Source organism: Oncorhynchus nerka, linkage group LG9b (genome assembly GCF_034236695.1).
Source record: "Oncorhynchus nerka isolate Pitt River linkage group LG9b, Oner_Uvic_2.0, whole genome shotgun sequence".
Lineage (NCBI taxonomy): Eukaryota > Metazoa > Chordata > Actinopteri > Salmoniformes > Salmonidae > Oncorhynchus > Oncorhynchus nerka.
The window spans coordinates 26,423,473-26,438,915 of NC_088424.1; the positions used below are offsets into that span (position 1 = coordinate 26,423,473).

The 15,443-nt window shown below is 45.3% G+C and overlaps 1 protein-coding gene across 1 annotated transcript in view; it reads right to left on the minus strand.

The window, feature by feature from the left end:
* LOC115114514 (solute carrier family 22 member 23-like) overlaps window positions 1-15,443 on the minus strand; it is an 83,124-nt gene that overhangs the window by 11,694 nt on the left and 55,987 nt on the right. The window contains exons 6-9 of the mRNA XM_065013462.1: window positions 11,452-11,554; window positions 10,325-10,563; window positions 9,280-9,312; window positions 7,154-7,277 (exon numbers count right to left, since the gene is read on the minus strand). Of these exons, the coding sequence (XP_064869534.1) occupies window positions 7,154-7,277; window positions 9,280-9,312; window positions 10,325-10,563; window positions 11,452-11,554 (499 nt within the window). The remainder of the gene's footprint in view (window positions 1-7,153; window positions 7,278-9,279; window positions 9,313-10,324; window positions 10,564-11,451; window positions 11,555-15,443) is intronic.

Here is a 15,443-nt window from a genome sequence, read left to right on the forward strand (position 1 = left end):
TGCCTTCAGAAAGTATTCATACCTCTATGTCTTATTCTACATTTTGGCGTTACAGCCTGAATTCAAAATGGATCAAATGTATTTTTTTTGTCTCACACATCTACATACAATATCCCATAATGACAATGTGAAAACTTGTTTTTATAAATTTTCGCAAATGTATTGAAAATGAAATACTAAGATCTAATTTACATAAGAATTCACCCCCCAGAGTCAATATGTTACAATCACCTTTGGCAGTGAATACAGCTGTGAGTCTTTCTGGGTAAGTCCCTAAGAGCTTTGCACACCTGGATAGTACAATATTTGCACATTATTATTATTATTATTTAATTTTTTTTTAAGTCTGTCAAATTAGTTGTTGATCATTGATAGAGTGGCAGATTCAAGTCTTGCCATAGATTTTCAATTCGATTTAAGTCAAAACTGTAACTATGCCACTCAGGAACATTCAATATCGCCCTAGTAAACAACTCTAGTGTATATTTGGCCTTGTGTTTTAGGTTATTGTCCTGCGGAAAGGTGAATTTGTCTTCCAGTGTCTGTTGGAAAGCAGACTGAATCAGGTTTTCCTCAGATTTTTTCTGTGCTGTCACGTACTTGTGGAGATCACCCCCTAGTCACACCCTGACCTACTACACCATAGAGAACTAAGGGCTCTCTATGGTCAGGATGTGACAGTACCCCCCCCCCCCACCCCCCCCCTAAAGGTGCGGACTCCGGACGCAAAACCTGACACCAAATGGGGAGGGTAGGGGGGGTGATTAGTGTCAGTGGCGGCTCCAGTGCAGGTTATAGTCCCCGCCCAGACCCCGGATCTGGCCATGGTGCCGGGCTGAACGCCGTGCCTGGACTGGGCACCGGCGCAGAGGAAGGTTCTAGCCTTGGAGCGGGACTGGACGCCGTGCCTGGACTGGGCACCGGCGCAGAGGAAGGCTCCGGCCTTGGAGCGGGACTGGACGCCATGCCTGGACTGGGCACCGTGTCTGGACTGGGCACCGGTGCAGAGGAAGACTCCTGCCATGGAGCGGGAATGGACACCATGCCTGGACTGGGCACCGGCGCAGAGGAAGGCTCCTGCCCTGGATTGGGACTATGGACCGTCACAGGAGGTTCAGGACTGTGGACCGTCGTAGGAGATTCCGTACTGTGGACCGTCGCAGGAGGTTCTGTACTGTGGACCGTCGCAGGAGGTTCCGGACTGTGGACCGTCGCAGGAGGTTCCGGTCTGTGGACCGTCGCAGGAGGTTCCGGACTGTGAACCATCGCTGGAAGCTCTGGACTGGGAATCGTCGTTGGAAGCTCTAGACTGGGAACCGTCGGCGGACGCTCTGGACTGGGAATCGTTGCCGGAAGCTCTGGACTGGGAATCGTCGCCGGAAGCTCTGGATTGGGAACCGTCGCCGGAAGCTCTGGATTGGGAACCGTCGCCAGAAGCTCTGGACTATGAACCGTCGCCAGAAGCTCTGGACTATGAACCGTCGCCAGAAGCTCTGGTCTATGAACCGTCGCCAGAAGTTCTGGACTATGAACCGTCGCCAGAAGCTCTGGACTATGAACCGTCGCCAGAAGCTCTGGACTATGAACCGTCGCCAGAAGCTCTGGACTGGGAACCGTCACCAGAAGCTCTGGACTATGAACCGTCGCCAGAAGCTCTGGACTGGGAACCGTCGGCAGAAGCTCTGGACTATGAACCGTCGCCAGAAGCTCTGGACTATGAACCGTCGGCGGAAGCTCTGGACTATGAACCGTCGCCAGAAGCTCTGGACTATGAACCGTCGCCAGAAGCTCTGGACTATGAACCGTCGCCAGAAGCTCTGGACTATGAACCGTCGGCGGAAGCTCTGGACTATGAACCGTCACCAGAAGCTCTGGACTATGAACCGTCACCAGAAGCTCTGGACTATTAACCGTCACCAGAAGCTCTGGACTATTAACCGTCACCAGAAGCTCTGGACTATGAACCGTCGCCGGAAGCTCTGGACTATGAACCGTCGGCGGAAGCTCTGTACTATGAACCGTCACCAGAAGCTCTGGACTATGAACCGTCACCAGAAGCTCTGGACTATGAACCGTCGCCAGAAGCTCTGGACTATGAACCGTCGCCAGAAGCTCTGGACTATGAACCGTCGCCAGAAGCTCTGGACTATGAACCGTCGCCAGAAGCTCTGGACTATGAACCGTCGCCAGAAGCTCTGGACTATGAACCGTCGCCAGAAGCTCTGGACTGGGAACCGTCGCCAGAAGCTCTGGACTGTGAACCGTCGCCAGAAGCTCTGGACTATGAACCGTCACCAGAAGCTCTGGATTATGAACCGTCGCCAGAAGCTCTGGACTGGGAACCGTGGCCAGAAGCTCTGGACTATGAACCGTCGCCAGAAGCTCTGGACTATGAACCGTCGCCAGAAGCTCTGGACTATGAACCGTCGCCAGAAGCTCTGGACTATGAACCGTCACCAGAAGCTCTGGATTGGGAACCGTCGCCAGAAGCTCTGGACTATGAACCGTCGCCAGAAGCTCTGGACTATGAACCGTCGCCAGATGCTCTGGACTATGAACCGTCGCCAGAAGCTCTGGACCATGAACCTTGCACAACATCTCTCTCATCTATGCATCAGATCTATATCAACCCACAAGGTGCAAAAACATAAGCACCAACCCTTGATAAATAGTACATCAACTATTGTAAAGGATTAATTGCATTAAGACATATTTGTGGAAAAGCTAGAATTGGTTTGTATAATTCTTCAAAGTCCAGAAAAAACACAAGACCTCCAGCCTATTTTCATTTCCCTTACAATAAAAACATTACAGTTTAATCCATTTGATCAACTTTATCTGTAGATTCAATTAGTAATACAGTTATACAGCAGTAACTAATAAAGTCCAGTTAAAGCTAATTTTGACAAAGTAGAACAAAAAATATAATAGTATAACCAGTCAGGTGCACAGGTGAAATCATTTGCTGTATTCCTAAACAAAAGCACCAGTACATGAACAATTGTAAAGGATCAATTTCATATTTTAATTTGAAGATGATTAGGTTACTAGTTTTTACTTAGTAGACTTAGCACTGCTGCTGCACCAGTGGTCATGTGCTGAATGCATTGACAGTACGGATATTCTTGGAAAAAGTAACATTTGGAAATAGAGCTGCACCTCTTGAATTATGATAGTTATTTGACAAAGGTAAGTGTAATAGAAACTGCAGAATATGCTCTTCCTGATATTATATAGAAATAAATATGTTTTACCTGCATGTGATTCTGAAGGAGGATTTGAAAAAGTGATGCTCCTTTCCATGCATTTGTAAATTACAAGTTACACCCCTCTCTGCTTGTACAATTTGACAATTGATAGGCCTAATATTGTCACTTGTCAATTTAATCTTGTCTATAGGCTAATTCGTATTACACAAACTCATCATTACACTATTGTTGTTCAAAATAAAATCAACATCTTCACCCTCATCATTCAGTTAGGCCTAATTTAAATTTGATTGTGAAGTAATTCCATCCATCCAATGGTCATTCATTCAGTGGGGGATGGCATGATTTGCTTGCTGTATAGAGTCAATGAAATGTTTTGCATTATTTGAAAGGCCTTACTGCAACATGTAGCATGTTTTAGTTTTCCTTTACAGCTTATTTTTTTTTAAAGTACAACTTAAAAGAGAATGGTATCAAGGCGCGCAGCATAACACAAACTCATCATTACACTAGTGTCTTTCTAAATTAAATCAACCTCTTCACCCTCCTTATCATTCAGTTAAGCCTAATTTCAGATCAATTGTGAAGTATGTTACACACGTATTGCCCATCCATTTCTCATTCATTCAGTGAAGAGAGAGAGAGACGCATTAGTGCCTGGCTGGGTACCAACGTCCTACAGCACATTGTCTTGGTGGGTTGAGTTAGGAAAAAGTGTGGAAAAAAAGTAAAAGGGCTCTAAATACTTTTGTGTTTTCAAAATTCTGATATAATACAAACATTTAGGAAAAGTTAAGGAAATGGGCAGGACATAGCAATGTTTTGGTGCAGATTTGATTTATTTACAAAATCAAACTTCAGTGGCCATTGGCCTATGGCGGTTCTAGTGTTAAACTTTTTTAAAGTCACCATTGGCCTCGTGATGAAATCCCTGAGCAGTTTCCTTCCTCTCCGGCCACTGCGTTAGGAAGGACGTCTATCTTTGATGTGGGATATTCAATGTCGGATGTTTTTACTCATCTACCAATAGGTACCCTTCTTTGCGAGGCATTGGAAAACCTTCCTGGTCTTTGTGGTTGAATCTGTGTTTGAAATTCACTGCTCGATTAAGAGACCTTACAGATAATTGTATGTGTGTGGTAAAAATACAAGGTAGTCATTCAAAAATCATGTTAAACACTATTATTGCACACAGAGTCCATGAAACGTATTATGCGACTTGTTAAAAACCTCTTAGGGATCCCTTCACCCCCATTCCAGCTCGGATACCATTAACGGGATTGATTTGACAACATCCAGTGAAATTGCAGCGCCAAATTCAAAAACAGAAATACTCATAATAAGAATTCATTAAACATACAAGTGTTTAACATCAAAATACAGCTTAACTTCTTGTTAATCCAGCCACAGTGTCAGATTTCAAAAAGGCTTTACGGCGAAAGCAGACCATGCGATTATCTGAGGACAGCATCCCGCATGCAAACACAAGAAAATCCTATTTCAACCAGCCAGGTGCGACACAAAAATCAGAAATAACGATATAATTCACGCCTTACCTTTGAAGATCTTCTTATGTTGGCACGCCAAAATGTTCCAGAAACATCACAAATGGTCCTTTTGTTTGATAAATGTCTTCTTTATATCCCCAAAATGTCCATTCAGAAATACACCGGTTTCAACTCGCCCAACATGCCTACGAAGTATCTAATAAGTTACCTGTAAACTTGGTCCAAACATTTCAAACAACTTTCCTAATCCAACTTTAGGTATCCTAAAACGTCAATAATCTATACAATTTAAGACGGGATAAACTGTGTTCAATACCGGACAAAAACTAAGTGAAGCACATTCCAGGTCGTGCGCGCCAAAAGACTTGAGTCCCTCTGAGTGACACATGGAAATAACAGGGCTACTTCTTAATTTCTCAAAAGAAAAACATCAACCAATTTCTAAAGACTGTTGACATATTGTGGAAGCCATAGGAACTGCAAGCAAATTCATATTAAAAATAGCTTCCCATAGAAAACTAATAGAAAACACATTGACCTCAAAACATTTTTTCCCTGGATGGATTGTGCTCAGAGTTTCGCCTGCCAAAACAGTTCTGTTATACTCACAGACATTATTCAAACAGTTTTAGAAACTTCAGAGTGCTTTCTATCCAAATCTACCAATAATATGCAAATCCTAGCTTCTGGGCCTGAGTAGCAGGCAGTTTACTTTGGTCACGCTTTTCATCCGGACGTCAAAATACTGCCCCCTAGCCTTAAGAAGTTTTAAGCACATTTTCACTCTTATGTAGGCTTGCCATAACAAACGGGTTGAACATTTATTGACTCAAGACATTTCAGCTTTTCATTTGTAATTTATTTGTAAAAATGTCTAAAATCATTATTCCACTTTGACATTATGGGGTATTATTTTGCGTAGGCCAGTGACACAAAATCTCAATTTAATACATTTTGAATTAAGGCTGTTACACAACAAAATGTGGAACAACTCACAGGGTGTGAATACTTTCTGCTGCTACTCTGTTCTTTATTTTACTCTCATTATTACAATTATTAGTCACTTTACACGGCATTCATGTAAATATCTACCTCAATTACCTCATATCCCTGCACATTGATCTGGTACCGATACTCCCTGGATATAGCTTCATTCATGTGTTACTATTACTTGTATTTGTTTAGTTTTTCACTCTGCATTGTTGGGAAGGGCTCGTAACCAAGCATTTCACGGTATAGACTACACCCGTTGTAATCGGTGCATGTGACAAATAAAATTTGATTTGATTTGTAAGAGAATCCTGCCAATGCAGGACCATCATTTCTCTCCTTTCTGGTCTGTGACTGGCCACCAGGTGGTGCTCCGCAGTCACTCGAGGCAGTGCAGTGCACCATACCTTACATAATACAACACAGCATCATGAGATCCAAAGCTGTGTCGTAGTTTGTACAGAGAGGGAAAGGCTAATTCAAACAATATGTGGATATAGAACTACACCCGTACTATGTTATAGATGGGGGGCATGTAAGTAGAGGTCCATGATCACACAATATTTTGAAATGGTGGGAGTGCTGTGCTAACAGCAGGGTTGTAATATCCTGGTGATATCCTAGCAGGTCAGAGCAACCTTAACATTTACATTTAAGTCATTTAGCAGACGCTCTTATCCAGAGCAACTTACAAATTGGTGCTTTCACCTTATGACATCCAGTGGAACAGCCACTTTACAATAGTGCATCTAGGTCTTTTAAGGGGGGGGGGGAGGGGGAGAAGGATTACTTTATCCTATCCTAGGTATTCCTTAAAGAGGTGGGGTTTCAGGTGTCTCCGGAAGGTGGTGATTGACTCCGCTGTCCTGGCGTCGTGAGGGAGTTTGTTCCACCATTGGGGGCCAGAGCAGCGAACAGTTTTGACTGGGCTGAGCGGGAACTGTACTTCCTCAGTGGTAGGGAGGCGAGCAGGCCAGAGGTGGATGAACGCAGTGCCCTTGTTTGGGTGTAGGGCCTGATCAGAGCCTGGAGGTAGTGAGGTGCCGTTCCCCTCACAGCTCCGTAGGCAAGCACCATGGTCTTAAGTCATTAACCTCTCTATTGCGATCAAAAGACTAAGACTATGTTATATTTGGATAATGAGCATCATAAAACACAGGGTATTTTCTTCTTCAATTCCAGATTTGTAGACAGTATATTTACATTGCTTGACAGAGTGAATGTTCTGTAAAATGTTATAAACTGAACCAGACATTTTACTCAAGCCATCTCTGAATAAAAGGGGAATAAAATGAAACCCTGTTTTCAATTCCTATGAGGCCTAAAACAAGGTTTCTCCTCAACCCTGGCTTGAACATATCCTCACAGCCTCTCTGAATCCTATCCCTCAACCCCCCTCAGTGGTACGCTCCAGTGGATCTGGTCCCAGTGTGTGGGTGGGCTCACCTGATGACGGTGGGGGTGATCTCAGCGCAGAAGAAGATGCTCAGGTTGCTGACAGCGTGGGAGGAGAACATGCCGATGATGGAAAAGGCGATGGAGAAGTTCTTATTAAGTGTATCCGAGCTCTCTGCACAGAAAGAAGACAAAACACGAGTCAGCCATTAAACACGATTCAGCCTAAATTATTAAAATGATTCAGCCTAAATTATTAAAGTGAGATTAGTGTATATGAGCACTCTGCTAAGAAAGCAAACAAACATAACCATTATCCAGCCAATATACAGAGAGAATGTAGAAAGGTGAGATAAGCTCAAAGGAAAATTCTATATCTAACCCTGATAGATGAATGACTCTCTTAAGAGAATGCTCATTGCACTGAGCTAGAAAAGTACCTATGCTTTCTCCTAAGAGCAGGGTGTTGTTGAAGGATGATCCTAATACTTCAACAACACATTTCCTGCCATCGTGACATAAAACTATGGGTTTATAAATAACATATGTAGATGGTTACATCATTCCCATGACGTGTATACAGTATATGAGGCATGTTTAAATTGAATCACCCGAGGCTGGTCTCAAGTCAGTTTGGTGTCTAAATTTAAGATGTTTAAGTTGCCCAAAGAGGATCATCTCTGGCTGGTCTCGGATCGGTTTGGTGTCTAAATTTAACATGTTTAAGTTGCCCAAAGAGGATCATCTCTGGCTGGTCTCGGATCGGTTTGGTGTCTAAATTTAACATGTTTAAGTTGCCCAAAGAGGATCATCTCTGGCTGGTCTCGGATCGGTTTGGTGTCTAAATTTAACATGTTTAAGTTGCCCAAAGAGGATCATCTCTGGCTGGTCTCGGATCGGTTTGGTGTCTAAATTTAACATGTTTAAGTTGCCCAAAGAGGATCATCTCTGGCTGGTCTCGGATCGGTTTGGTGTCTAAATTTAACATGTTTAAGTTGCCCAAAGAGGATCATCCGAGGCTGGTCAGTTTGCTCCTTCTCTCTAATCCTCTGGCTGTCTGACAACAGGCCAGGCCCAGGGATAGAGAGAATGGAGAGACCATAAGAGAGATAAATACACAGGGGAAGAAGAGGGCTAGAAGTTCGTTAGGGTCAATGAGACAAAGGAGGATCAGGGACTAGAACATAGACAGGAAGACTGGTAATTCCACCTCTAATGAAAAATATCATTAAGAAGAAGTTACTCTTTTTTGAAAACAGGAAGACCAAGCCAGATGAAAAGCAGCTCAGATGAATGATGGTGATACGGCATAATGTATTTCATACCAGGTATAATGTGTACTAGCCTCTAAGGTTGTACAACTGCTGGTTTCATGTGTCTGTTGTGGCGTTTCACTGTGAAGGACAAGCAAGCTGGATCTGAATGTGTATTTATGCAGTAAACAGAACGCAGCTAGCTAGTCCTTGAGATATTTACTTATTCACTGATGCCTACAGACGTACTGAGCCAGTCACATGGTGCCTCTGAACTGTCACTAGTCGTAGTTGTCAAACAGAAAACGCACGTCACGGTTTGGGCTATCGCGACCTGACTGAACTCTGCAATGAGTTTGTGTTTTTAGAGAGTGGGTGGGAAAGAGAGTGGGAGTGATTGGGAGGAAGGGAGAGCGAGGAAAAGTCACAGTATTTAGGTTGAGGTGAAAAATCAACCTTTGCCTGGAACCACCAGCATTGTGCAACAAACTCATTGTGACATTTAAAGCCCTGATTTTTAGTACTGTTGGTTTATAATGCTGACATTTTCTTAGTGTTCTTCAATCTCATACAGATGTCAGTTCCTCCAATCTTTGTCTAATCATATCAAACAAATCATGCCGAGGACATCTGCTTCTATCATAATGTGTTTCTAACTGCTTGAACCACATTTAGGATGGTAAATTGGTTATCAATTTACTGCAGAATTCTCCCATCTGCCCAGGACCTTCTTGGTTCTTTATCAAGCAGTTAAAGTATTTCCAGTAAGCTGAATATAATTCGGTAAATATGATAAACAGTTATGAGCCAGAATGATGGGGTATTGATTAGTTCAGATTCTAGGGCAGAGCAACAGCAACAAGGGAAACATTGGCTGAGTTCCCACTAGAATGAATAGGAGACAAACCGATGGTTGTACTGTACCTATATTCAGATGGACACTGTATTTCCCCAGCACTACAGGAGCCAAGGGAGAGAGAGGGAAACATACACAGGTTAATATGGAATCAAATGATCATCTAACACATCACACAGAGCATAGTCGACACAAAAAGAAGACACAGCCATGCAGTACCACATGTGAATTCTCCAGTCACAAAACACACACTAGTTACACCACAGCAATAACAACACAAGATGTGTGCTGTGTGCGCGCGCCATGTGTATGTGTTTGACCTTGATGTGTACCTGTAGTTGTAGGTTAAACATTTGTTCACGCAACGTATAAGTGACTCTTTAAAAAAAGAATAAATACTCAGATTTCAGACAATCATTTGTCCTTGTCACACAGTAACACCACATCACATAGACCTACATTTAAACCCCACTTCAAGACAACTATAGCTAACTACAAAGGCTGTTTCACCTCTGCCTATTCACATTCATAATAAAACTAGATACAACTAGATACGATCCACATATACCAGCTGGCTAGTGACGGTGAGACATTTTAACGGGGAGACATGGCATGATATGCCACATGTAATCTAAGGTCAGATAGCTCGTGCTACTCTCACAACGAGATATAATGAAACTGTGCCGTAGAGGTCAAGGTATGGCTTTGTGCCGTAGAGGTCAAGGTATGGCTTTGTGCCGTAGAGGTCAAGGTATGGCTTTGTGCCGTAGAGGTCTTGGTATGGCTTTGTGCCGTAGAGGTCTTGGTATGGCTTTGTGCCGTAGAGGTCAAGGTATGGCTTTGTGCCGTAGAGGTCAAGGTGTGGCTTTGTGTCGTAGAGGTCAAGATATGGCTTTGTGCCGTAGAGGTTAAGGAGAGCAGCTAGAATGCACAGACTGTATGATCATTTGTGTGTGAGTGCTTGCAGTGTATGTGTGAGTGTGTGCATGTGTGTTTGTGTGTGTGTGCATGTGCATGCCTGTGTGTTTGTATATTTGTGTGTGTATGTGTGCAAGCAAGTTTGTGACAGCGTGTGTACTATACAGTATGTGTATAACACTGTAGGCTACCCACAGTTGAGCAGGCCAAGCTGCAGCAATGATGCCAGCGCAGTGATGATCATGAACATGAGCAGGCCTCCCCTCCTCCCCATCAGGCCCACCGCCGGGCACAGTGCCATGCATGAAGCCACGGCGATGCCCGCCATGGTGTAGTAGTCAGCGTAGAAGTTGTGGAACATGGTGGACTCGTGGGTCTCGTGGTGGTCCATCATACTGCGGGCAAAGCAGTGGTGGATGCCATAGCCAGTCAGTCTGGATAGAGGGAGAGAGAGGGAGGGGAGAGAATGAGGAGAGAGAGAATGAAGATAAGAGAGAAAGGGGGGAGATGGTGCAAGAGAGGGAAAAAGGAGTGAGGAGATGAAAGAGTGTACAGAGAGGACAGAAAGATAGAGAGGGATATGGGAAGAGAGGGTAAAGAAAAACGACATGAGTCCAGACAGAAAGAGGAGGAAAATGAATCTCTCCTCTCGTCTCCTCCGAAACAAAGCCAAAAGCACGCACATACACCCTCTCCTGCTCATCTCCAGTTCTCTCATAAGAACACAGCTCATGTAAAATTCATGGTCAGACTAGATTCAGGGGCACCGTGCACTGAAATAGCCAGGGCTGTGTCTGTCTGCATGTCTATAAATTACTGGGATAGGTGAGTGAGAAGGTGAAGCTTTATTCTTTAGGCCATATGGCAGACATACAGACAGATGGACAGACAAACAGACGGACGAACGGACAGAGAGAGACAGACCTGCTAACAGCACAGACATACAGGCAGACCAACAGACTGGTCAGGGCACTGAAATAGCGAATAGCCTGTTTATAACGACTGGTGAGTGAGGGAAGTGGTGAATCTTTATTCTGAAGGCAGATAGATAGACAGATGAATGGCTGGATGGACAAACAGACATGCCTGCTAACAGCACAGACAGACAGAGACAGAGAGACGGATGGACGGACGGACAGGCCTGCCAACAGCACAGAAGGCCCCTGCTGATCGATGCTGCATCGAGCAGACAGGTCCATAGTCCCATCATCACGGAACACCGGCCACTGCATTTAACACCCAGAGGCGTCTTACTGGCAGCTGCATCATGGACACATGCACACGCACACACACACCGCCTGACACACAAAGAACATACTTACGAGTTCACACAGAGGACCACAATGTTTTTCCACAGGTTCCTTGTCCCCACCATCTTTACGATACAGGTCTTTTTGGGTTTCTTGTGAAGAGCGTTCTGCAGCTCTGAAACAATGAAAATAAGTCACAAAGGGCTTTATACCAGGTTGTACAGTCAACCACAGGGCTTCATCTAATTCCACATGATGGGGGTAGGTGAGGGAAGGACAATTTCAGCTGCACACTATGTGATTCATACCAACACATTTCATCATGTGACTTATCTCTTCCTGTTAGGAGACAGGTATGACGGGGGAAGGAGTGGGTGACCAGGGGAAAAGAAGACGAGTGAATTAATGGATAAATGAAAGAGGACAACGCCCCAGCGAAGCACGGATCACGACATGGAGCACGGATGTTTTGAAATATAATGGGTTGCTATGGAAACAAGCCTCCACTTTCTGCATGTACACACACATATGCACGTGCACATTCCAAGTTTATCGCTCTATAAAATAATGGAGCTTTGAAGTCATCCTCTGGCCTAGCAGCATAGCCATAATCCCTCATCTATGATTGGCTCTTAAACGAGAGGCCCTTTTCAGGGGCTAGTTATGTTAAAAGCCTACATAACGCACGCACGCACGCGCATGCACACGCACACACACACACAGCCCTCAACCGCAGGTCATCTACAGAGGGTGGTGCGGATGGCCCAATACATCATATTTGTACTGCATTGTCGAGGGAGCTCGCAAGTAAGCATTTCGCTGCACCGTTTATACCAGCAGTAAACTGGGTAAGTGACGAATAAACTTTCATTTGATTTGACAAACACCCGGAGGCTGCTTCTGGTTTTATTGTGAAGTGTTTACAGCTAAGAGAGCCAGGTGCACCATGGAAAGATGACACAAGCATAGCTCTACCACTACAGAGACAAAGAACGCTCTAGCTAGCTACACCCATAGATGCAGATGACAACAGGAGGACAGAGAGCTGTGTGTGCAGTAGAGGAGAGGACGAATGGGACGACCCGGCTGACAGACACACTCTCTCATCAGCACACACTGCTCTAAAGGATCTCTGGAGGCTAAGAAAATTGTTGATTTCACATTAAACAACTCTGTTTTACGATGTATTCGCACTGTTACTCTGAGTAGCGCAGTAACAGAAGAATTTGTAAATGGTTATGATTTTCCTCTGCCATATCATACCTGACAAGAAGACCTCCTAGGTAAAAGGGCACAGCTACAGTTAACTGCCAAAATAAAGGAAACACTTGAATAAATGAGGTTTCTGGCGGCTCTGCTATGGTGTCGGGTGCTTTTTCCTGGCATGGTTTAGATCCACACAACCCTTACCGAGGGCAAGGGAAACGGCAATAAATACACAGCCATTCTGAGTGATCACCTTCAACCTATGGTGAATCATTTCGTTCCCGATGGGAGTGGTCTCTTCCAGGGGAAAAGGTCGACAATACCGCCATCCACTAGGCACGAGTGCTCACTGAATGAGACAGCGTTTCCCACCACCATCAAAACACCAAATGATGAAATTTCTAATGGAAGATCCCTCCAATAGGTTCCAGACACTTGTAGAATCTATGACGAGGCGCATTGAAGCTGTTCTGACGGCTCGTGGTGGCCCAACGACCTAATTAAGACACTTTATGTTGGTGTTTCTTTATTTTTATTACATGGGACAGAGAGAACATTTTACAGTTTTATAGTTAGTTTCCTGCAAATCTACACATTTTGTAATGGGGCTGAGAGAAATATGGAAGCTTCAAAGCACATTTTCTGCAATTGTACACATTCTGCCATGGGGCTGAGAGACATTTCAGTTTTGAAGCTAATTTCCTTAAATTATACATATTTTGCCATGGCTCATGCCTTGTTCTTATGTTATCTGAGAGACTCAAACATTACACAAATTCAGTATTATTAGACACTTGAGAATTGTTTGTTTCTTTGGACAGTTTCGTGAGAATGACCCAACTATGTTGTTGACAGAGGTTATACTATACACATTTAGTTAACATAGTTAAGTCATTCTCACGAAACTGTCCAAAGAAACAAACAATTCTCAAGTGTCATTTTTCACAAAATGTTCTCTTGAATCACTGATATTAGGATCTGTACTTATCTATTTTGTATTTATTATTGTTTTTTTATTATACATTTGACCAACATTTTTTCAAAAGTATCATTACCGGCAAAGTACAAAAATGTAATAAACAAATTGTCACGACTTCTCCCGAAGTTGGTTCCTCTCCTTGTTCGGGCGACGGAATTGTTTATTGTAAGTGCATGTGCACATTTATTCTGGTGTGCCACGGGTTTTGTACCCATTGATTGTTTGTTCTGATTTCCGGTGTTTTTTCGTTATTAAGCTGCTCCGTTGTAAACACAGTTTTTGCTCTCCTGCGCCTGACTTCTCTGTCGCCAGCACGCACCCCTTACAGAATTCCGGACCAACTTATGGAGTCAGCAGGAGCAGGAACCCCGGGTATAGGGGTGGAGGAGCGCGTCCGGGAGCACGCAGCAATGCTCCACCATCTTGGCACCGCCATGGACCACATTGTCCAGACAATGAACCGCTGGGAGAAACAAGGAGTTCTACCAGCACCTCCATCAGCACAACCGGGGTCTCCACTATTCGCCCCCCATTCTCCTGGTCCCAGTGGGATTTGTCTCTCCCTCCCCCAGGAATATGATGGGACAGCTGCGAACTGCCAGGGGTTCCTGTTGCAGCTAGACGTATACCTGGAAACCGTCCACCCGGCTCCTTCGGGCCGTGAGAGGGTGTCCGTCCTCGTCTCGTGCCTCACCGGGAAAGCCCTGGAGTGTGCCAACGCTGTGTGGAGAGAGGGAGATGCGGCGTTGTAACAGTTTGAGGAGTTCACCCGCCGCTTCCGGACAGACTTCGACCACCCGCCCGAGGGTTCGCCCTGGAGTTCGCCCTGGACTTTCGGACCCTGGCTGCCGGCGCGGGATGGAACGACATTGACCATTATCGCTGCAGTCTGTGCAAGGACGTCAGTCGGGAGTTGGCCTGCAGGGACACCACCCTCACATTCGACCAGCTGGTGGACCTGTCCATCCGGCTGGACATACTGCTGAATACCCGCGGACGTTCAGATCGGGGTCTGTTGGTTCCATCCCCCCGCACCTCCTCTCCGATACCAATGGAGCTGGGAGGGGCGGTGTGCAGGGAGACCGGAGGGGTTTCCAGCTCGTGCACCATCTGAGGGCACGGTTGGTGCCGGGTTGGTTCCTCTGGGTATTGGGGCAGCAGGCAGGGCGCTTTGGCGTCACCCCAGATGAGCCGGCACCATTCTCACCCAGAGCCCTCTGTTGTACATATGTTTTTGTATGTCACTTTTCCTGAGTTTTCCCCGCATTCCCAGCATAAGGCGCTTGTCAATTCAGCCGCGGCTGGGAATTTTATTGATAGATTATTCGCCCATAGTTTAGGAATCCCCATTCTTTCTGTGGCTGTGCCCTTCAGGGTTGATTAGGGAGGGTCAGGGTTGATTAGGGAGGCCACTGCTCCTCTGGGTATGGTGGGAGAGAATGAGGAGAGAATGAGAGAAGGAGAGAATGAGTCTCTTCCTCATAGACTCTCCTGCGTTTCCTGTGGTGCTAGGCCTACCCTGGTTAGCTTGTCATGACCCCACTGTTTCTTGGCAACTGAGGGCTCTCACGGGGTGGTCGTGAGAGTGCACAGGGAGGTGTTTAGGGGTTTCTGTTGGTGTTACCACGGTGGAAAGTCCAGACCACGTCTCCACCGTGCGCATTCCCCCTGAATATGCCGATTTGGCTCTCGCCTTCTCTAAGATGAAGGCGACTCAATTACCACCCCATCGACAGGGGGATTGTGTGATAAATCTCCTGGTAGACTCCGCACTTCCCAGGAGTCACGTGTATCCTCTGTCACAAGCGGAGACAGTGGCTATGGAAACACATGTCTCCGAATCCCTGCGTCAGGGGTACATTCGGTCCTCCACATCACC